Genomic DNA, 24,937 nt, shown 5'->3' on the forward strand with positions numbered 1-24,937 from the left:
TATTATGAAGTGAGGCCTATATTAATCCTTAGGCCGCCGTGAACACCAATTTCCTGGTCCCATGCTTTCCCAGCCTCTTCCCTCAATTCAAAAACACGCCCGCCTCCATGCCCTGAGTCGACCTGTGACCCCCGCACATCCGCGCAGGCGCAAAAGGGAACCCTGTTGGTTCTATTTAAAATACAATTTAGAACAACAGTAATGCATTAATCATGTATATTTACATTATAAAAATATATACAGTATAATTATGGGAATTTATTTTTCACAAGTGTTATTAGAAAATAAAATTCATATTGCCACTTACCATTTAATTACTGTAGTTGCATCATAACACAATGCCTACCTACAGTGATTGATAAACAAGGGTTGAGGTCGACCATTCGTCATTGTAGGAGTTGCCAGCAATCACCGGTTCTTCAACACGCATGTTATACTTTTTGTATTAATCAAATCACATATTACTTGGGTAGATAACTTCCAGTAGATCCTTCATGTGTTAGCCCAAATCACCGACCGGTATGTTTTAAATAAGTGACCCACTGATCAGATCAGACTGGTTCCGAACCCTTGACTGGTCCGAACCCTCGACTGGTCCGAACCCTCGATTGATTTCAAACGGATTTGTTGGACAATAAAGCAGACTGTAAACGGATGGGGTTGTAGGCGCCCTTATAAACACAAACAATAAATTAAAAACAGGAGTGTACTACGGTAAGCTGTCCTAACATACAAGTACAGTGGACCCTCAACCAGCGATATTAATCCGTTCCTGAGAGCTCATCGTTAGTCAAAATTATCGTTAGTCAAGTTAATTTTCCCCATAAGAAATAATGGAAATCAAATTAATCCGTGCAAGACACCCAAAAGTATTGAAAAAAAAATTTACCACATGAAATATTAATTTTAATACACACAAACTGAAGATTACATGCACAGTTACATGACACTTACCTTTATTGAAGATCTGGTGATGATTGATGGGATGGGAGGAGGGGAGAGCGTTGATCTTCTTAGTGTTTAGAAGGGGAATCCCCTTCCATTAGCACTTGAGGCAGCAAGTCTTTTTCTGGGGTTACTTCCCTTGTTCTTTTAATGCCACTTGGACCAGCTTCAGAGTCACTGAACTTCTGTTGCACAACATATCTGTCCATAGAGGCCTGTACCTCTCGTTCCTTTATCCTAAAGTGTTTCACAACATTGTCAGTGTAATAGTCACCAGCACGGCTTGCAATAGCTGTGTGAGGGTGATTTTCATCTAAAAAAAGGTTTGCACTTTAAGCCACATTGCACACATTTCCTTAATCTTTGAAGTAGGCAACTTCGTCAATTTCTCTCTCCCCTGCTCCGAAGCAGTTTCCTCAGGTGTGGCCTCTTACTGTTGAAGATGATCTAGCAGCTCATCAGTGGTTTGTCCTTCATTGTCCTCCTCCACCAACTCTTCCACATCCTCCCCACTAACCTCACCAATATGAGCACTAGTTCCAGGCATTTTTTCCTGTTCACCTGGGTGTTAGTCAACTGTTGTGGGTTGCATCCTGGAGGATAAGATTAAGGACCCCCAATGGAAATAAGTTAGACAGTCCTCGATGATGCACTGACTTTCTTGGGTTATCCTGGGTGGCTAACCCTCCGGGGTTAATCGTTTCTCGGTAATTGTTTCACGTTAAGCCACACCAACAACACTCTCTCCACATCTTCGAGTAATACAGCTGATGGTGGTGCAGCAACAACAACAGCTGACTGTGGTGCAGCAGCAGCTGCACCTTTGGCAAGAACAGCTTCCTTGATTGCCATTTTCTTACCCACAATAATAGCGATGGTTGATTGGGGTTTATTATACAACCTGACCAGCTCAGAGACACGCACTCCACTTTCATACTTAGCAATGATCTCTTTCTTCATCTCCAGAGTAATTCTCACCCTTTTTGCTGTAGGGTTGGCACTAGAAGCTTTCTTGGGGCCCATGGTGACTTATTTTGCAGGTGCAATCACTACAAAGGCTGTGATAATATGAAATGTTCCAGTTGTTGTATGTTTGGAAGCGACCGCGGTGGCTGGCTGGCTTGTAAACACTGGCACCGAAGGGACAAGTGAGTCGCGCTCAGGCCAAAGTGGATGCGTATGGTACGGAACGAATAGCGCTGGTCGGGTTTTTAAGTGCTAGTTGAGGCAAAATTTTTGCGTTAAAATGTATCGCTAGTCAGATTTATCGTTAATCGATGCCATCGCTGGTTAAGGGTCCACTGTACAGTTAGAAATAGAAATACAAATAGCTAGAGCTTCACTTTAAGGCGGTTATTAATAGAGTATTCAAGAGGTTGCTAGTAGAATTACAGTAATTCAACCATTCAAATCATTATGAAGCCCTGTGTAGTCTGCAATCAATCAAACAAACGGGCTTGGACATGGATAAATTGTCATTTTTGTGGAAATTGGTGTCATGCCCCTTGTACAAATATCCAAGAACTAGCTACAAGAAGTATTAAAACAGGGAAGTGTTTTTGGGTATGTCCAAATGAGATAAATCTGTGGACTAATATCACATTGATATTAAAAGAGGATAACATCAAAGCTGCTTTCATAGACAACCTGGAAGCTTTCTACAACAGATGGGAACATAAAAAGTCTGGGCTGGATGGTACTGCCCTTGATGCTGGTCATGTAGACAGAAACTGTAAGGCTGGAGGTGATGTCCTGGTTGTCAGTAAATGTGGGGCTGACAGTGCTGTCCTGGTAGACAGTAATGGTGAAGCTGGAGATTTTGTCCAGGTAGTCGGGAATTGTACGCAGGATGGAATGCATATAAATGACCTCATGGGAGACAGGAGCCGTAGTGGGGAATCAAGTGCAGTCAAAGATAAGATAAAACCAATATTGCAAACTAGGAATACCACAGGAAATAGCAAACAAGAGGACTCCACTAGCAATAGTGAGGATATATTATCAAAAACAACTGGTGGGAGCTCCTTTGTTGGTGCTAGGGAGGATAAGAATAAGACAGGTAAATATGCACCAACAGGGAATACAGTCACAGAAACCCAAGGCAAATGGAAACAAAGCCTGTGCACATACTATGCACTTGGTATCTGCAGGCATGGGAAATCTGGAAAAGCAGATGGGACGTGCAACTATGACCACCCTAGAAAATGCCGTGCCCATATAACAACAGGAAAATGCAAACTCCCTTCCTGTAAGCTTTTTCACCCTGAAATGTGTCCCTCTTCAGTACAGGAAAGACTGTGCTATAACTTAAATTGCCAGGCACACCATCTAAAGGGGACAAAAAGATACAAAACATCCAGGCCATGGGAAAACCTGGGTAGCCACAGCCACTCAAGAGGGAGAGGTTTTTTAGTGCCAGGAAGAAAAAAAAACTGGCAGGAAATGGCAGAAATCGTACACCAAATCCAGTCATTCCTGGAGTGGAACCACAGTCGATGGCCTCCACTCCAAACCAACAGATACAGATACTAATGCCGGACCCCCCCCCCTTTCCCCCCAGTATCAACAATACCACCAGTCCGATGACATTCTTCTTTGCAAATATACAGGGTCTAAAGCCAGCAACAAACAACAAAATACCTTTCATCCGTGGACTGCTTGCAGAGGCAAAGGCAATGTTCGCGGCTTTCACTGAGACCCACATAAAGGATCACTTGGACAACGAAATATGGATCCCAGGTTACAACCTATACAGATGCGACAGAGTGAACAGGCAAAGGGGGGGGGGGGTTGGCCTGTACATTGCAGAGTCACTTGTGTGCACAGAACTGCTGAATGCCTCAAATGATGTAGTGGAAGTTTTAGCAGTAAAGATCGAGAACCAAAACCTAGTCATTGTGGTAGTCTACAAGCCTCCGGATGAAACATCCCAGCAATTCCAGGAACAGCTGTTAAAAATTGACCACTGTCTGGAAAATCTGCCAACTCCTGCACCCAACATCTTGCTCCTGGGGGATTTCAACTTAAGGCACCTAAAATGGAGGAATATAGCAAATAATATTGTTGCAGTAATAACACCAGGAGGCAGCTCTGATGAAAACTCACACTCACACGAGCTTTTAAATCTCTGCACAAAATTCAATTTAAACCAGCAAATAAGAGAGCCTACTAGACTGGAGAATACACTAGACCTCATCTTCACTAACAATGATGATCTGATACGAAATGTCACCATATCAAAAACAATATACTCAGATCACAACATAATTGAGGTTCAGACATGTATGCGCGGAGCCCCAGACCGACATAATGAGATTAGTCACGAGGGAGCATTCACCAAATTCAACTTCAATAACAAAAACATAAAGTGGGACCAAGTAAACCAAATCCTAACTGATATAAGCTGGGAAGATATACTAAGCAACACAGACCCCAACTTATGCCTAGAACAGATTAACTCGGTGGTGCTCGATGTATGCACAAGGCTTATTCCTCTAAGAAAAAGGAGGAGTAGATGTAAAATAGAAAGGGACAGGCGCTCCCTTTACAGGCGATGGAAAAGAATAACAGAGAGGCTAAAAGAGGTCAATATATCTGAAAGGCGTAGGGAGACACTGGTCAGAGAAATAGGAAGCATCGAACTTAAGCTAAAGGAATCTTATAGGAGTCAGGAATCGCGGGAAGAACTAAAAGCCATAAATGAAATCAAAAGAAACCCAAAGTATTTCTTCTCCTATGCCAAATCAAAGTCGAGAACAATGTCCAGTATTGGGCCCCTACTTAAACAAGATGGATCCTACACAGATGACAGCAAGGAAATGAGTGAGCTACTCAAGTCCCAATATGACTCAGTTTTTAGCAAGCCACTAACCAGACTGAGAGTCGAAGATCAAAATGAATTTTTTATGAGAGAGCCACAGAATTTGGTTAACACAAGCCTATCTGATGTTATCCTGACGCCAAATGACTTCGAACAGGCAATAAATGACATGCCCATGCACTCTGCCCCAGGGCCAGACTCATGGAACTCCGTGTTCATCAAGAACTGCAAGAAGCCCCTATCACGAGCTTTTACCATCCTATGGAGAGGGAGCATGGACACGGGGGTCGTCCCACAGTTACTAAAAACAACAGACATAGCCCCACTCCACAAAGGGGGCAGTAAAGCAACAGCAAAGAACTACAGACCGATAGCACTAACATCCCATATCATAAAAATCTTTGAAAGGGTCCTAAGAAGCAAGATCACCACCCATCTAGAAACCCATCAATTACACAACCCAGGGCAACATGGGTTTAGAACAGGTCGCTCCTGTCTGTCTCAACTATTGGATCACTACGACAAGGTCCTAGATGCACTAGAAGACAAAAAGAATGCAGATGTAATATATACAGACTTTGCAAAAGCCTTCGACAAGTGTGACCATGGCGTAATAGTGCACAAAATGCATGCTAAAGGAATAACGGGAAAAGTCGGTCGATGAATCTATAATTTCCTCACTAACAGAACACAGAAAGTAGTAGTCAACAGAGTAAAGTCTGAGGCAGCTACGGTGAAAAGCTCTGTTCCACAAGGCACAGTACTCGCTCCCATCTTGTTCCTCATCCTCATATCTGACATAGACAAGGATGTCAGCCACAGCACCGTGTCTTCCTTTGCAGATGACACCTGAATCTGCATGACAGTGTCTTCCATTGCAGACAATGCAAGGCTCCAGGCGGACATCAACCAAATCTTTCAGTGGGCTGCAGAAAACAATATGAAGTTTAACGATGAGAAATTTCAATTACTCAGATATGGCAAACACGAGGAAATTAAATCTTCATCAGAGTACAAAACAAATTCTGGCCACAAAATAGAGCGAAACACCAACGTCAAAGACCTGGGAGTGATCATGTCGGAGGATCTCACCTTCAAGGACCATAACATTGTATCAATCGCATCTGCTAGAAAAATGACAGGATGGATAATGAGAACCTTCAAAACTAGGGATGCCAAGCCCATGATGACACTCTTCAGGTCACTTGTTCTATCTAGGCTGGAATATTGCTGCACACTAACAGCACCTTTCAAGGCAGGTGAAATTGCTGACCTAGAAAATGTACAGAGAACCTTCACGGCACGCATAACGGAGATAAAACACCTCGATTACTGGGAGCGCTTGAGGTTCCTGAACCTGTATTCCCTGGAATGCATGCGGGAGAGATACATGATTATATACACCTGGAAAATCCTAGAGGGACTAGTACCGAACTTGCACACGAAAATCACTCACTACGAAAGCAAAAGACTTGGCAGACGATGCGACATCCCCCCAATGAAAAGAGGGGTGTCACTAACACGTTAAGAGACCATACAATAAGTGTCAGGGGCCCAAGACTGTTCAACTGCCTCCCAGCATACATAAGGGGGATTACCAACAGACCCCTGGCAGTCTTCAAGCTGGCACTGGACAAGCCCCTAAAGTCGGTTCCTGACCAGCCGGGCTGTGGCTTGTACGTTGGTTTGCGTGCAGCCAACAGTAACAGCCTGGTTGATCAGGCTCTGATCCACCAGGAGGTCTGGTCACAGACCAGGCCAAGGGGGCGTTGACCCCCGGAACTCTCTCCAGGTAAACTCCAGGTAACATATAGAATCCTGCACTAGCCAGCGAGTAATCTAAATGAAAGGACAATGGCATACTTCCGTGTGTGAGTGATGGCATACTCTCCTCATTTTCCACCATCCACATGTAATTCTGGAGGTCCTGCAACTTTCCTGTCCCAATTATTCAGCAGGGGACAGTAACATGAGGTCCTATTACAGATTTGGACCAAAACACCCAATTATGGTCTCGATGATGCTAGATATCTTGAGAATTTCACCACAACCAGTGCTCACATGTTAATTCACTATGCCGCCCTCTCTGTATCACTCCGTGGCCGCTGCACACTCTCCTTCACGCAAAATTTCTTGAACAGTCAAATCAGCATCACATTTTAATACACAATTATTATATTCACATTTACACATGCTGAATTTAGGAAAATTATAAAACAATTTCCACAGGTTGCAATATACAGTGCCTTGTTACTAGCATGGGTGTGTGTGTGTGTGTGTGTACACACACACACACACACACACACACACACACACACACACACACACACACACACACACACACACACACACACACACACACACACACACACACACACACACACACACACACGCAAAACCTGAGAATGGCATTTCAATACCTCAGTAAGGAATCGTTCAAAACTCTGTACACTGTGTACATCAGACCCATACACAGCACCAGTTTAGAACCCACATCTGATCAAGCATGTAAGGAAATTAAATAATGTGCAAAGGTTTGTAACAAGGCTGGTTCCAGAGCTAATGGGAATGTCCTATAAAGAGAGGTTAAGGGAAATTGGTCTGATGACACTGGAGGACAGGAAAGTCAGGAGAGACATGATAATGACATACAAAATACTGCATGGAATAAATAAGTGGACAGAGACAGGATGTTCCAGAGATGGGACACAGAAACAAGGGGTCAAAATTGGAATTTGAAGACTCAGATGAGTGAAAGGGATGTTAGGAAGTATTTCTACAGCCACAGAGTTGTTAGGAAGTGAAATAGTTTGGCAAGTGATGTAGTGGAGGCACGAACCATGCATAGTTTTAAGATGAGGTGTGATAAAACTCATGGAGAAGGGAGAGGGAGGACCTAGTAGCAGTCAGTGAAGAGGTGGGGCCAGGAGCTGAGTCTCGACCCCAGCAACCACAATTAGATGAGTACACACACACACATGGGCCTGTCAGGAGAGTGAAGGGAGGACACAATGAAAGATGGCAGAGAGAAAAACAGGAGATTGAAAACATCATCAAAGAAGTAGGAGAGGAGAACATGACTGAGATAGTAAATTTTCAGAGAATAGGAGAGAACCAAATTTACACATGAAAATCACTCCCTGTGAAAGCAAAAGACTCGGCAGATGATGCACAATCCCCCTAATGAAAAAAAAGTCAGTACCTGACCAGCTGGGCTGTGATTTGCACATCAGGTTGTGTGCGGCCAACAGTAACAGACTGGTTGGTCAGGCCCTGATCAAGCATGAGGCTTGGTCACAGACCGGGCCGCAGGGGCACTGACCCCTGAAACCCTCTCCAGGTTTTCTCTAGGTGCTTGAAGAGGAGAAATCAGCTGGTCAAACTGATTTTCAAGATAGAAATGGTGCAGAACAGGGTCCTGCAAGAGGAACCACTACTGAAGGAATAACCACCATACAAGAGGGTGTTCTTAGACTGCGAGAGAAAAAGAACAGAATGACAGCAGCTGATGGAGAAGGCGCAGAAATGAAAGGGGCAAGGAAGAGAGACAAGGACAGAATCAGCAGAGGACAACCAGAGCTGGGCAGCACAACAAGCATAAGCACACACAGGACCACCCTCAGAACCCCACAGCCAAACACGCTGTCCCAACATTAACCACAATCCACACTTACAGCCACCGCCCCCACTATGCTGTAGAATCCCACAGCACACTGCCAGGTCCCCCACCCCCACAGACTCCCCAGAGCACAGTGTTGGAGAGGAAACTGAAGTTATGGTATACCAACGCTGATGAGATAACGAATAACTGGGAGGAGTGGCATGAAGGAATCAAAGAGGCATCACCGGATATCATAGCTCTCTTTGAAACCAAGCTCACAGGAATGATAACAGATGTCATCTTTCCAATGGGATATCAGATCTTGAGGAAAGACAGAGGGAACAGAGGAGGTGGAGGAGTAGCACTGCTCATCAAAAACCAATGGGATTTTGATAAGCTGGAGAGAAGAGACAGAGGTGAAGCAAGAGACTATATAATAGGAACACTGGAGTCCCAAGGTGGTAATTGCAGTGATGTATAACCCACCACAGAACTGCAGGAGGCCAAGGCAAGAATACGATGAGAGTAACAGAGCAGTGATTGACACACTAGCTGAAGTGGCCGGAAGGGCTCGTGCGAACAGGGCAAAGCTGCTGATTGTGGGTGACTTCAGTCACAAAAAAATTGACTAAGAGAACCCGGAGCCACTTGGGGACCCAGAAACATTGAGGGCTACGATGATGATGGAGGTGGTACTGGAAAACCTCATGTACCAACATGTAAGGAACTCTACCAGAGAGAGAGAGGACAAACCAGCAAGACTGGACATAGTATTCACCTTGAATAGTGCAGATATTGAGGATATCACATATGAAAGACCCCTCTGGGTCAGTGACCATGTGGTTCTGAGCTTCGAATACATAGTAAAGTTATAAGTGGAGAGGGAAGCAGGAAGGGCAGGACAAATGAAGCCCAACTACAAGAGAGGGGACTACACAGGGACTGCACGAGGTTCAGTGGGACAGTGCACTGGCAGGGAAGTCAGTAAATGAGATGATGGAATATGTGACAACAATATGCATGGAAGCTGAGGAGTGGTTTATATCCAAAGGTAACAGAAAAAACAAGAAGGCCAGAATGAGCCCTTGGTTCACTTAAAGGTTTAGAGAGGCCAAAACCAAGTGTGCTAGAGAATTGAAGAATTATAGAAGGCAAAGGACCCAGGAGAATAAGGAGAGCAGTCATAGAGCCAGAAATGAATATGTACAGGTAAGAAGGGAGGCCCAACAACAATACGAAAATGACATAGCATCTAAAGCCAGATCTGACCCAAAGCTGTTGCACCACCACATCAGGAGGAAAACAACAGTCAAGGACCAGGTCATCAGGCTGAGGAAGGAAGGAGGGGAGATTACAAGAAACAACTGAGAAGTATGAGAGGAACTCTAACGTGAGATTCAAAGAGTGTTCACAGGGGAGACAGAAGGGACTCCAGAAGGACGGAGAGGTGGGGTACACCATCAAGTGTTGGACACAGTACATACCACCGAGGAAGAAGTGAAGAGGCTGCTAACCGAGCTAGATACTTCAAAGGCGATGAGGCCGAATAACATCTCTCCATAGGTCCTGAGAGAGGGAGCAGAGTCACTATGTGTGCCACTAACAACAATCTTCAATCCATCTATCGAAACAGGTCAACTACCTGAGGTTTGAAAGACAGCAAATATAGTCCCAGTTTTTAAAAAAGAAGGGAGATATGAAGCATTAAACTACAGACCAATTTCACTGACATGTATGCAAAGTCATGGAGAAGATTGTCAGGAGAAGAGTGGTGGAGCACCTAGAAAGGAATGAGCTTATCAGTGACAACCAACACGGTTTCAGGGATGGGAAATCCTGTGCCACAAACCTACTGGAGTTCTATGACAGGGTGACAGCAGTAAGACGAGAGAGAGAGAGGGGTGGGTAGATTGTGTTTTCTTGGATTGTAAGAAGGCTTTTGACACAGTTCCACACAAGAGATTAGGGCATAAGCTGGAGGACTAGGCAGGTATAGCAGGTACATCTAACATCTGGGAGTTGTAACAGCATACACCGTAACTGCAGTGAGTGGGCTAGCAGTCAAAGTGAAGTGACATCATCTTTGTGCAGGCTGCTCACTGAAGCTGTGACATGAGTCAGGCAGTCACCTGTCGACAGGGCTACTGCAGTTTGACAGTGTCATTCTCTCGACAGAGTTGAGTCATACAGAGGTTAGTTTAAGCATCCTCAGGCTGGTTTTCTACATATAACTGCACTCTGATGGTCAGGTGGAGTGAAACGAGTCTCAACTGCGAGTCGTAGTAGGTACGACTCGGCAGGGCATCTACAAGTGGCGAACAATAAGAGCTTTCTATACAAGGGGGGGCTCAGATGCTTGTAACTGCCTGTACTGACTAATGTCAGCTGTCAGCGGTCACAACGGGTGACAAGTAACATAAGGGAGCTACCAGTGGCCTGGGCTCAGAACATACTGTGGTCCACACACACAGCTTTGCTCAGATCACACAGGACACAAGGAAAACTGCACACACCTACTGCACATGCAGTTACATGGCTTGCACTGGCAAATGACGCTTTTTCCTGTGTATATGTCGACACTAAGCCATACATGAACATGTGAGAACACTGAGAGGAATTATGTGACACATCTCTTCCAGTCTTCTTGACAATGCTGAAACAAAATGCTCACTATGAAACTATAACACTGTCGATGTGACATCATTACCTGGAGTTTACCTGGAGAGGGTTTTGGGGGTCAAGCCCCCTTGCAGCTCGGTGTGAGACCAGGCCTCATGGTGGATCAGGGTCTGATTAACCTGGTGATGTCAGGTGTGACGTCATGAGGAATGTCATGGAGTGACATCGCGAGGTGATGTCAGGGAGCATGATGACAATAGACATATCGTGGGTGACATCAGGCAGTAGACAAGAGCATGTGGCTTGGAACAATCTGGCTTGGTAACTCACGTGGTTTGCTCCACGTGGCTGTGTCCACATGTGGCTTCATGATCCACATGCCTTTGAGTGACCTCAGGCACTCGGATACACAGCTCTGGCAAAGAATTCACACTGAATTCACAAAAAAACAGCAGAGAGTGAGTGAGAGCATAGTGGTGGAGAGTAGTGTGGCGGTGTTCAGTGGGCGAGCATGGGTGAAGCAAGGACTCTGCCGCACCCTCCTCCCCACCCACACACTCGGAAGATAGCACAGATTCTACCACATGGATGCAGAAATCACCACAAACTCGCCTCTGACTTGCTGAAATAACCATACTATTCTCAACAGCAACAGCAGAAACATGCAGGTGATGCTGAACATGTGACTGAGAAACAGTGTGGGGCACTGTGAAGACGAGTCACAGGGGACTCCACTTAGATTTCTCGAAGTTTGGCAAATTTTGGCCTGGATCCTGCTTTTACCTGTGTCTGGATGCTTCTTGTATGGGGTGATAAAGTGAAAACAACATCATCTTCCTTCCTCTCTCCGGGTAAACACACTTGCTGCAACCACCGCTTCCACCAATGTTTTCGAAATGATTACGTGTGTGTGTGTGGTAGCAGGAATGAACGATAAGGCTTCGGAGGCTTCTTCCTGTATATGGGTTCTTGGTACACAGGCAGTGTGTTTAAGTGCCCAGGCCTGGGGGGGGGCATGCCCAGGAGAGTGACAGAGTAGATCTTGTTGTTGATTCTAAGTTGAGTTTGCGCTGAGGTAAGCGTGGTGCAGTTGAACTGGGTGGGCCTATAGATGGCCGCACGAGCATGGCACGAAATATGAACTCAACTAGGCATACATCATAGGCCTACTGTGTACAAATATTAATTTATTCAGGCTTCCTATAATAAATATATTCACCACTCACTATAAGCTAAGGATGAAAATATTTTAAGGTAAATAATGTGTGTACTGTTTATACATTTTTTAAGCCTAGCTCCATTGCTCACTTAATAGTACAGTGGTCCCCCGGTTCGTGAAGTCATCGGTAACCGATAAATCCGGTATCCGAAGCGTTATATCGCAAAAAATTTGCCTCAGTTCCCGTTACAAAACCCGGTACGCGATACGATTTGTACGAGATGTGTCCACATGTGGCCTGAACTGCCCCGTGTGTACCAGTGTTTACAAGCCAGCCAGTGTGCGTGCATCTAAGGATACATCCAGTCACAGACCGGGTCGCGGGGGCGTTGACCCCCGGAACTCTCTCCAGGTAAGCTCCAGGTGCTTGTTTCTGCAAAATAAGTCACTATGGGCCCCAAGAAAGCTTCTAGTGCCAACTCTTCGAGACCAAGGGTGCTAATGACTATTGAAATGAAGAAAGAGATAATTGCAAAGTATGAAAGTGGAGTGCGTGTGTCGGACCTGGCCAAGTTGTATAGTAAATCCCAATCAACCTTCTCTACTATAGTGAGCAGGAAAACGGCAATCAAGGAAGTTGCTCTTGCAAAAGGTGCAACTGTGATTACAAAACAGCGATCGCAAGTGTTAGAAAATGTTGAGAGACTGTTACTGGTGTGGATAAATGAAAAACAGATAGCTGGAGATAGCATCTCTCAAGCGATCATTTGTGAAAAGGCTAGGCAGTTGCATGAGGATTTAATTAGAAAAGTGCCTGCAACTAGTGGTGATGTGAGTGAATTTAAGGCCAGCAAAGGTTGGTTTGAAAGATTTGAGAATTGTAGTGGCATACATAGTGTGATTAGGCATGGTGAGGCTGCCAGTTCAGACCACAAAGCAGCTGAAAAATATGTGCATGAATTCAAGGAGTACATAGAGGCTGAAGGATTGAAACCTGAACATGGAGGGGGATTCCCCTTCTAAACATTAAAAACTTCGACACTCTCCCCTCCTCCCATCCCATCAATCATCATCAGATCTTCATTAAAGGTAAGTGTCAATTATTCTATTGTGTTTATTCTATTGTTATTATTGTTATTGTAATTATTCTATTGCATTAAACTTAATATTTCATGTGGTAAAAGTTTTTTTTCATACTTTTGGGTGTCTTGCACGGATTAATTTAATTTCCATTATTTCTTATGGGGAAAATTGATTCGCTTTCCGATAATTTTGCTTTACGATGAGCTCTCAGGAACGGATTAATAACGTGAACCGGGGGTCCACTGTATATAATAGTGTAAACATGTTATCAGGCTTTTTTTATGTATTTGAGAGTGAAAAAAGGCTGTGATTCACTTCAGTAGTGATTTTTTGCTTTACAGCAGTAGGCAGGAACCTAACCTGCTGTATAAGCAGGGCTCTGCAGTAGCCTGGAACCTAACCTTCTGTATAAGCGGGGTCCTATAGTAGCCCAGAACCTAACCTGCTGTATAAGCAGGGCCCTACAGTAATCCAAAATCTAACATGCTGTACAAGCGGAGTCCTACAGTAGTCTGAAACCTGACCTGCTGTATGAGCAGGGCTCTTCCCTATAGTATTGTACTGTTGAGAGATATACCTCATGATGTAGATATGATTATGATAATTTTATTTAGCAAGAAGATAATGTTTATTAAAGTTACAATAGTCAGTTAACCATGTATATTTATTTTTAGTTTGCTTTTTGTATATTTATATAATTTTATGGGGTACAGTATTATTTCCTCTGGTGCTTCTCTAAGTCTGTATTACTCTATTTAATTCATACTATATTTGTTTTAAACTACTGTATTTTCATGTAAGCATCACAGTAAAGGAATATTAATTCCTTTTAACAGCATCTTTCTTTTTTATCATTTTGAGTATTATTTGCTAATGTTACCTAACATGACCTGATATAAAATGATCTTCTAATGCATTCTGACATTTTCCCCTCAGCTGTATGTCGAGAGCCATGTCTGAATGGTGGTCGGTGTGTTGGGCCAGACCGCTGTGCTTGTGTGTATGGCTTTACTGGCAGACGCTGTGAAGCAGGTACAAAGCCCTTTAAAAAACATGTCTTCTTATGCAAACATCAAAGTTAATTTTGCTCAGGGTAAAAGTAGAAAAGTTTACTCTTTTGGCTTTTGTATGTGTACTGATTGTTTTTCTTCTTCTGAGAAATAAATGAGTAACATCAGACATGCCTATTTCCTGTGTGGTGTTCTTCTGCAGTCCACTAGAGGGGGGGGGTCTGGGTTCTTATTACATTGTAGGATCTTGACTGCATGTGGGAGCAAAAAAGATTGTGTAAAGTATTATGTATAGTCTCTTCAGGAATTCATGAATTTACATATAGGTGTAGTGTGTTGTCTGAAGCTTTAGTTAGATAATATTCTGAAATTTTTTTTTTTTTTGCATAAAGTTGTGTTCATTTTATAACGCATACCCGCAAGCCCCTCCCAAGATGCTCAACACTTATAATCCCTTCCTTAAATTACTTGCAAAGACAATGACTCAAAAAGAAATTTCTTGCTTAATTGTTAGTAATAATTTTTTTAACACACTGGTTGTCTCGCACAGAGGTAATTTATCATAAATTATATACACTTATGGATCTAAACAAGAATCTAATGGCAGGGCAGTATCTGTTGCCACCTCCCTAGATGAGAATGGCAGGAACTATGTTGAGTTAGGTATAAGAATTAACAACTGGGTGTCTATACTGCAGACTGAATTATTTGCCATCCTAATGGTGCTAAAGTTAATTTATAACACTGAGCTTCAGTCTATGATTATACTTTGTAGGCTCTTTTCTTATACATTGACTGTAACAATATGCTCTTTAGAGAAGCCAGATATAGATACACCAAAATCCAGGAAAAAGAATTAATGTACAGTTGTTATGGAAGCCGTCACACATTGGATTGCTCCTTCATGATAAAGTTGATAAATTAGCTAAAAAAAGAGTATTCTGAAAGTAAATGTAGAATATTACTTAGTTGTGTCTGTGTCTAGCATTAGGAATAATATTACGGAAGTACTAAATAATGAAATTGAATGTTATAGGAATGCAGTTTGAAACCTGAGTAGAGCTACCACCCACTAAGATAAAATGAATGTAAATGTGCACATTTATGGAGCAACTTGCAATGTAAACTGATAGAATGATGTTGCAGTAGCCAGGCTTAGGCTTGGAAACAAGTACTTCTGGCAGTTTGGCAGACACACAGATGATGACCACATTAGGTGCCAAGTATGTGGCCAGCTCAGTGGTCACCATCTTGAATACAGTGTTCTTTATTGTCCATTTATTGAGGAATGTAGATAGACAGTATAATAACCTATGTTATATGTCAAGATATTGAAGAAAATAAGATACCAGACATATTAAGTGAATTTTCTCAATTTGCTTGCAACAGGTAAGTCAACTGTAGATATAAACCCAGATGTACTGCTATTAACCCTTTTGGAGCCTAGTTCTTAGGCCTTTTGTGTATCTATATGCTCTTGCGCTACCATCCACAGGATGGATGTGGAGATATGGGTTGCACAATAAACTAGCTGCTTCAGCAGCAAAATCTAAAAAATTAATGACATATACTGTACTGTATAATATTAACCACATGTGACTATCGTATTTTATTTTTTAAATCTGTGTTATGAAGAAGTTCTTCCGGAATTTTAGTTTTTAATCAGAAATACTTAAACTGTATCATATTCTAATATAAAAGTTTTTGTGACATATGCAGCTTATATGTACTTGCTCATTTAGCATTATGTTACTACAGCTTTCTTGTTCATTGAGGAAATGCAGTAATTTGTATGTAAATGTATTTGTGTGAGAGGAGTATTGTTGTGGAACTATATTTTTACTGCACTATATATAAATATATATATATACATAGTATCTTGTGTTGCCAGATTTCAGGACAGGTCCATGCTTCACAAAGGTTCAACATGACATGTGCCAGGGTCAGTTGCCAGGAGTTGTGTGCACAAAGCATTTATGTTGTGCCACCATCGGCAAGGCTTGGGGGCACCCCTGTGAACACTGTCCTGAGAGGCTTGATTGTAATAAAGGCTTCCTTAAAAATATTCACAGTTTACAATGTGTTGGTAAGTTGTGTGACCAGGCACAGGTTCCTGGACCAACACCTTGTCTCTTAGGGTAAAGGAGTGAAATTTAGAAGTTTTGTCATACAGTACCTCTGTTTCATGTTTTATAATAATAATAATATAATAATATACGTATAATAATACATAATATATAATATATAATAATATAATAATATAATTAATAATATAATTAGGTAGTAGGTTGGTAGACAGCAACCACCCAGGGAGGTACTACCGTCCTGCCAAGTGAGTGTAAAACAAAAGCCTGTAATTGTTTTACATGATGGTAGGATTGCTGGTGTCTTTTGTCTGTCTCATAAATATGCAAGATTACAGGTACGTCTTGCTACTTCTTACACTTAGGTCACACTACACATACATGTACACGTTTATTTATACACACTCATCTGAGTTTTCTTTGATTTTGTCTTAATAGTTCTTGGTCTTATTACTTTTCCTTTTATATCCATGGGGAAGTGGAATAAGAATCTTTCCTCCGTAAGCCATGCGTGTTGTAAAAGTCAACTAAAATGCCGGGAACAATGGGCTAGTAACCCCTTTTCCTGTAAAGATTACTAAAAAGAATAAGAAGAAGAAAATTGTCAAAGTGGGAAGTCTGAATGTGCGTGGATGTTGTGCAAATGATAAGAAAGAGTTGATTTTGGATGTTATGAATGAGAAGAAGCTGGATGTCCTGGCTTTAAGTCAAACGAAGCTGAAGGGGGTGGGAGAGTTTCAATGAAGAGGAATAAATGGGATTAGGTCAGGGGTTTCAAATAGAGTTAGAGCTAAAGAAGGAGTAGCAGTAATGTTGAAGGATAAGCTATGGCAGGAAAAGAGGGACTATAAATGTATTAATTCAAGGATTATGTGGAGTAAAATAAAGATTGGATGTGAAAAGTGGGTTATAGTAAGCGTGTATGCACCTGGAGAAGAAAGAAGTGTAGAGGAGAGAGAGAGATTTTGGGAAATGTTGAGTGAATGCGTGGGGAGCTTTGAATCAAGTGTGAGAGTAATGGTGGTTGGGGATTTCAATGCTAAAGTGGGTAAAAATGTTATGGAGGGAGTAGTAGGTAAATTTGGGGTGCCAGGGGTAAGTGTAAATGGGGAGCCTTTAATTGAGCTATGTGTAGAAAGAGATTTGGTAATAAGTAATACGTATTTTATGAAAAAGAGGATAAATAAATATACAAGGTATGATGTAGCACGTAATGAAAGTAGTTTGTTAGATTATGTATTGGTGGATAAAAGGTTGATGGGTAGGCTCCAGGATGTACATGTTTATAGAGGGGCAACTGATATATCGGATCATTATTTAGTTGTAGCTACAGTTAGAGTAAGAGGTAGATGGGAAAAGAGGAAGGTGGCAACAACAAGTAAGAGGGAGGTTAAAGTGTATAAACTAAGGGAGGAGGAAGTTCGGGGGAGATATAAGCGATTGTTGGCAGAAAGGTGGGCTAGTGCAAAGATGAGTAGTGGGGGGCTTGAAGAGGGTTGGAATAGTTTTAAAAATGCAGTATTAGAATGTGGGGCAGAAGTTTGTGGTTATAGGAGGGTGGGGGCAGGTGGAAAGAGGAGTGATTGGTGGAATGATGAAGTAAAGGGTGTGATAAAAGAGAAAAAGTTAGCTTATGAGAGGTTTTTACAAAGCAGAAGTGTTATAAGAAAAGCAGAGTATATGGAGAGTAAAAGAAAGGTGAAGAGAATGGTGAGAGAGTGCAAAAGGAGAGCAGATGATAGAGTGGGAGAGGCACTGTCAAGAAATTTTAATGAAAATAAGAAAAAATTTTGGAGTGAGTTAAACAAGTTAAGAAAGCCTAAGGAAAGTATGGATTTGTCAGTTAAAAACAGAGTAGGGGAGTTAGTAGATGGGGAGAGGGAGGTATTAGGTAGATGGCGAGAATATTTTGAGGAACTTTTAAATGTTGAGGAAGAAAGGGAGGCGGTAATTTCATGCACTGGTCAAGGGGGTATACCATCTTTTAGGAGTGAAGAAGAGCAGAATGTAAGTGTGGGGGAGGTACACGAGGCATTACGTAGAATGAAAGAGGGTAAAGCAGCTGGAACTGATGGGATCATGACAGAAATGTTAAAAGCAGGGGGGGATATAGTGTTGGAGTGGTTGGTACTTTTGTTTAATAAATATATGAAAGAGGGGAAGGTACCTAGGGATTGGCAGAGAGCATGTATAGTCCCTTTATATAAAGGGAAAGGGGACAAAAGAGATTGTAAAAATTATAGAGGAATAAGTTTATTGAGTATACCAGGAAAAGTGTACAGTAGGGTTATAATTGAAAGAATTAGAGGTAAGACAGAATGTAGGATTGCGGATGAGCAAAGAGGTTTCAGAATGGGTAGGGGATGTGTAGATCAAGTGTTTACATTGAAGCATATATGTGAACAGTATTTAGATAAAGGTAGGGAAGTTTTTATTGCATTTATGGATTTAGAAAAGGCATATGATAGAGTGGATAGGGGAGCAATGTGGCAGATGTTGCAAGTATATGGAATAGGTGGTAAGTTACTAAATGCTGTAAAGAGTTTTTATGAGGATAGTGAGGCTCAGGTTAGGGTGTGTAGAAGAGAGGGAGACTACTTTCCGGTAAAAGTAGGTCTTAGACAGGGATGTGTAATGTCACCATGGTTGTTTAATATATTTATAGATGGGGTTGTAAAAGAAGTAAATGCTAGGGTGTTCGGGAGAGGGGTGGGATTAAATTATGGGGAATCAAATTCAAAATGGGAATTGACACAGTTACCTTTTGCTGATGATACTGTGCTTATGGGAGATTCTAAAGAAAAATTGCAAAGGTTAGTGGATGAGTTTGGGAATGTGTGTAAAGGTAGAAAGTTGAAAGTGAACATAGAAAAGAGTAAGGTGATGAGGGTATCAAATGATTTAGATAAAGAAAAATTGGATATCAAATTGAGGAGGAGGAGTATGGAAGAAGTGAATGTTTTCAGATACTTGGGAGTTGATGTGTCGGCAGATGGATTTATGAAGGATGAGGATAATCATAGAATTGATGAGGGAAAAAAGGTGAGTGGTGCGTTGAGGTATATGTGGAGTCAAAAAACGTTATCTATGGAGGCAAAGAAGGGAATGTATGAAAGTATAGTAGTACCAACACTCTTATATGGGTGTGAAGCTTGGGTGGTAAATGCAGCAGCGAGGAGACGGTTGGAGGCAGTGGAGATGTCCTGTCTAAGGGCAATGTGTGGTGTAAATATTATGCAGAAAATTCGGAGTATGGAAATTAGGAAAAGGTGTGGAGTTAATAAAAGTATTAGTCAGAGGGCAGAAGAGGGGTTGTTGAGGTGGTTTGGTCATTTAGAGAGAATGGATCAAAGTAGAATGACATGGAAAGCATATAAATCTATAGGGGAAGAAAGGCGAGGTAGGGGTCGTCCTCGAAAGGGTTGGAGGGAGGGGGTAAAGGAGGTTTTGTGGGCAAGGGGCTTGGACTTCCAGCTAGTGTGCGTGAGCGTGTTAGATAGGAGTGAATGGAGACGAATGGTACTTGGGACCTGACGATCTGTTGGAGTGTGAGCAGGGTAATATTTAGTGAAGGGATTCAGGGAAACCGGTTATTTTCATATAGTCGGACTTGAGTCCTGGAAATGGGAAGTACAATGCCTGCACTTTAAAGGAGGAGTTTGGGATATTGGCAGTTTGGAGGGATATGTTGTGTATCTTTATACGTATATGCTTCTAAACTGTTGTATTCTGAGCACCTCTGCAAAAACAGTGATTATGTGTGAGTGTGGTGAAAGTGTTGAATGATGATGAAAGCATTTTCTTTTTGGGGATTTTCTTTCTTTTTTGGGTCACCCTGCCTCGGTGGGAGACTTGTTGAAAAAAAAAAAAAAATTAGGAAAAGGTGTGGAGTTAATAAAAGTATTAGTCAGAGGGCTGAAGAGGGGTTGTTGAGGTGGTTTGGTCATTTAGAGAGAATGGATCAAAGTAGAATGACATGGAGAGCATTTAAATCTGGAGGGGAAGGAAGGCGGGGTAGGGGTCGTCCTCGAAAAGGTTGGAAGGAAGGGGTAAGGGAGGTTTTGTGGGCGAGGGGCTTGGACTTCCAGCAGGCGTGCATGAGCGTGTTTGAGAGGAGTGAATGGAGATGAATGGTATTTGGGACCTGACGATCTGTTGGAGTGTGAGCAGGGTAATATTTAGTGAAGGGATTCAGGGAAACCGGTTATTTTTATGTAGCCGGACTTGAGTCCTGGAAATGGGAAGTACAATGCCTGCACTCTAAAGGAGGGGTTTGGGATATTGACAGTTTGGAGGGATATGTTGTGTATCTTTATACGTATATGCTTCTAAACTGTTGTGTTCTGAGCACCTCTGCAAAAACAGTGATTATGTGTGAGTGAGGTGAAAGAGTTGAATGATGATGAAAGTATTTTCTTTTTGGGGATTTTCTTTCTTTTTGGGTCACCGTGCCTCAGTGGGAGACGGCCGACTTGTTAAAAAAAAAAAAAATCTTTTTTTCTACAAGTACGTGTACATAGTATATAGGCCTAGCTGATATCAGTGACATACTACTTTATAGAAAGCCGTTTGGTATGCAGAGCATTTCAGGCAAATTAGGTCAGTTTTGTCCCAGGATGTGACCCACACCAGTGGACTAACACCCAGCTACCCATTTTATACTGATGGGTGAAATAGACAATCGGTGTATGGAAGCATGCCCAATGCTTCGACCCTCGCCAGGAATCAAACCTGGACCCTCACCGTGTGAAGTGAGAGCTTTTGCCACCAGACCACAGTGGTTTATGGGTTAGTCTTAGCCAGCTGATGTGCCATGTGCAGTCTTGATGTAGAATCATAGGTTTTTCTGCTTTCTTCATGAATATACACAGTGCTTAGTGACTTATCTGCACATAAATTTATATGTCTCATTCCAAAATTGTAGTGGTATTTCTTTTAAGAAGTTATATTCTGTTTCATTTTAAGATCTACATTTGGACAGTTTAAGGGTTAAGTAAAAGGACACAAATGCAACTAATGTGACATTTTATTGTGGCAACATTTTGCAGTCCAGGAGCTTTGTCAAGCTGTAACAGCTTGACAAAGCTCCTGGAGAGTGAAATGTTGCCATAATAAAATGTCACATTAGTTGCACTTGTCTTTTTTACTTAACAGTTTTTTTTTTTTTTTAACAAATCGGCCATCTCCCGCCGAAGCACGATGACCCAAAAAGAAAGAAAATCCCCAGAAAGAAAATACTTTCATCATCATTCAACACTTTCACCTCACTCACACATAATCACTGTTTTTGCAGAGGTGCTCAGAATACAGCAGCTTAGAAGCAAATGTGTGTTAAGATACACAGTATATCCCTCCAAACTGCCAATATCCCAGACCCCTCCTTTAGAGTGCAGGCATTGTACTTCCCATTTCCAGGACTCAAGTCCGGTTATATAAAATAACCGGTTTCCCTGAATCCCTTCACTAAATATTACCCTGTTTACACTCTTACAGCTTGTCAGGTCCCAAATACCATTTGTCTCCATTCACTCCTATCTGACATGCTCACGCACGCTTGCTGGAAGTCCAAGCCCCTTACCCACAACACTTCCTTTACCCCGTCCCTCCAACCTTTTCGAGGACGACCCCTACCCCGCTTTCCTTCCCCTACAGATTTATACGCTCTCCATGTCATTCTACTTTGATCCATTCTCTCTAAATGGCCAAATCACCTCAACAAACCCTCTTCAGCCCTCTGACTAATACTTTTATTAACTCCACACCTCCTAATTTCCACACCGAATTTTCTGCACAATACAGTGGACCCCCGGTTTACGATATTATTTCATTCCAGAAGTATGTTCAGGTGCCAGTACTGACTGAATTTGTTCCCATAAGGAATATTGTGAATTAGATTAGTCCATTTCAGACCCCCAAACATACACATACAAATGCACTTACATAAATACACTTATATAACTGGTCGCATTGGGAGCTGATCGTAAACTGGGGGTCCACTGTATTTGCACCACACATTGCCCTTAGACAGGACATCTCCACTGCCTCCAACTGCCTCCTTGCTGCAGCATTTACAACCAAAGCTTCACACCCATATAAAAGTATTGGTACTACATATTAACATATTGTCGGTAATTCTACCAACGTTAATACATTTTAGAATGAGCTTTAAACATTTGCTGATTTGCAGGTGTGCCTTAATGTTAACACTGGATATTGTATTTTTATTTCAGACATTGATGAGTGTGAAGCTATCCCTGGGCTGTGTGAAGGAGGTATTTGTAAGAACAGTGTTGGGTCTTTCTCATGTGAATGTCCTGAAGGCCAGACCAGGAATCCAGAGACAAATGCCTGTGAAGACCGAAATGAATGCAAGGATGCTGATATATGTCTTAATGGAAACTGTATTAACACTGATGGTAGCTTCTATTGTACCTGTAAAACTGGTTTCATTCCTAGCCAGGATCGTACAAGGTGTATAGGTACTGTATTTAGATTTTTGTTATTTCCTAAATTTTTTGTCACAATTTATATTTTTCCAAATGTTTCCTTGTTCTCCCTAACATTTCCTTTGGTGAGATAAAAAAAAAGGTCTTCAGGCAGACTTTATGATCACCAGGATCCTCAATTCTGTTTTATATTCCTTATTCCGTAGATAAACATTTATTGAAAACAATATTAAACTGACATTTACATAATGGCCATTCTGCATTATAACAAAGTTAAATGGTTTTATTTTTTATAGATGCTCGGCAAGGCACCTGTTACACAGAGTTGCTAAGCAGTGGGCATTGCAGGAAACCTCTTCCTATTCCTCTCACTCAGCAAGCTTGCTGCTGTAGCAAGAACATGGGCAAAGCATGGGGAGAAGGACTCCGTGACTGTGAACCATGCCCACTCCGTAGTGAAGGTAAGTTTTATATAGATCAAGAATACTGTTTGGTATTTTAGTTTCAAAGTTAAGTTTTTATATTTAGCAAAAGTTGAAAGTCTGAACTGAATTTGTACAGGTATATGATTTAAAAAAATAATACAGTACTGGAATTTATGGGTACTAATTGCTATAAGACTCTTTGATTTTTTGCCAGAGCTTTACAAGAGGTTGTGTGTGGAACCAGCATACAGATATCCCCCAGTAGATGAATGCACACTAAATCCAAACTTGTGTGGTAAAGGCGGTCGATGTGTTGACACCCCTGATGCATATGTATGTCAGTGTTATGAAGGATTCATCCATAATGTTGTCAGTGACAAATGTGAAGGTATGTAAATGTTCTTTATTCTCCTGTCTGCTTATTAATCTGAATAATAGGATGACTTGGGGGAAGTATAAATCTTTAGTGGAGGGAGGGAAGGGTAGGCATTATCCTAGGAAAGGTTGGAGGGAAGGGGTAAAGGAGGTTTTGTATGTAAGGGGCTTGGACATCCAACAGGCATGATCAAGCATATTAGTAGATAGGAGTGTGTGGAGGAAAGTGGTTTTTATGACTTGACATGCTGTTGGAGTGTGAGCAAGATAACATTGTTGGAATGATTCAAGGTAAATGGTAACTGGGCTTAAATCCTAAAGGTGGGGAGTACAGTCTGAAGGAGAGGTGGGGATATTGCAGTTTGGGGGAGCATATTAGTTGCAATGTTAGCATGCACTTGGATGATAAGTAAAAACTGAAAATGCAGGTTAGCTCTACTTTTGTTTATTTGGAGTCAGAGATAGTTTGGTTAGTTCTGTAACATGATAGATAATGGGCCTAGCATGATACAAGGATGATATAGCCTAAAAATGTCTAGTGATATGATGGCACAAAACACAATTTTATGACATGAGTGATATGGGATGAGGATGATCATGATGCACAATAAATTTGGTTATTTAAATGATAGCCCTCTATAAAGTTATATTACACATTTAACAGGCATACAGTAGTGATAAATTCAATAACCTAACCTAACTTAACAAAACCATTATACTAACTCAAAGGTATAATACTAATAAATTGATTCATAAAATGTATGCAATATCTGGGCATCCTTATTAAAAGGTGTTTTGCCTGCACAAAACACTTTATCAATCTAAAGCAGAGATATGGCGATAGAGATTTTCATATTAGAACCAGTGGAAGGAGTTGAACTATGCAGCAGTTGAAGATGTCATCACATGGGTAGAGCCTACTAGTGGAAGTAGGTCAGGCCCATAAAGTGGACCATAGATTTAGCAAGGAATTCTTTGAGTATGAGAGAGATGCAGCAGTTGAAAGCATGGTCAGTGTGGTGGGGCCTACTAGTGGAGGTAGATCAGGCATATAGGATGAACCAGAGGTTTAACAGTAGGTTGTAGGTACTCTCAGTACCACTGGCTATGAGCTTAAAGTTTCTGTCCTCTTGCTTCTGTATTAAATAGACAAGGCCTGCTGCACAGGTGAAATGTCTTGATAAAATCTCCTGGTGTTGTACATTACAGGATTAAAAACACAGGTTAATTTTTATTTCCTTTTTGTTTAATGTTTTACTGCTTTTTGGGGCAAAGTACTTAGTGTGTTGTTATCACTCATGATGAGGGATGAGACACTGAAAAATTAAACAAAATGGATAAATTGATAAATGTACTAAGTATGCTCTTTG

General features: G+C 41.7%; 1 protein-coding gene across 1 annotated transcript in view; it reads left to right on the top strand.

Moving 5' to 3' along the window:
- Positions 1-24,937, top strand: part of LOC128695690 (fibrillin-2) — a gene marked incomplete in the record, with an annotated part of 295,003 nt that overhangs the window by 119,070 nt on the left and 150,996 nt on the right. The window contains 5 exon segments of the mRNA XM_070093229.1: positions 14,164-14,259; positions 16,129-16,323; positions 22,552-22,800; positions 23,064-23,228; positions 23,407-23,580. Coding sequence (XP_069949330.1) covers positions 14,164-14,259; positions 16,129-16,323; positions 22,552-22,800; positions 23,064-23,228; positions 23,407-23,580 — 879 coding nt within the window.

The sequence above is a fragment of the Cherax quadricarinatus genome, chromosome 42 (genome assembly GCF_038502225.1).
Source record: "Cherax quadricarinatus isolate ZL_2023a chromosome 42, ASM3850222v1, whole genome shotgun sequence".
NCBI classification, from domain to species: domain Eukaryota; kingdom Metazoa; phylum Arthropoda; class Malacostraca; order Decapoda; family Parastacidae; genus Cherax; species Cherax quadricarinatus.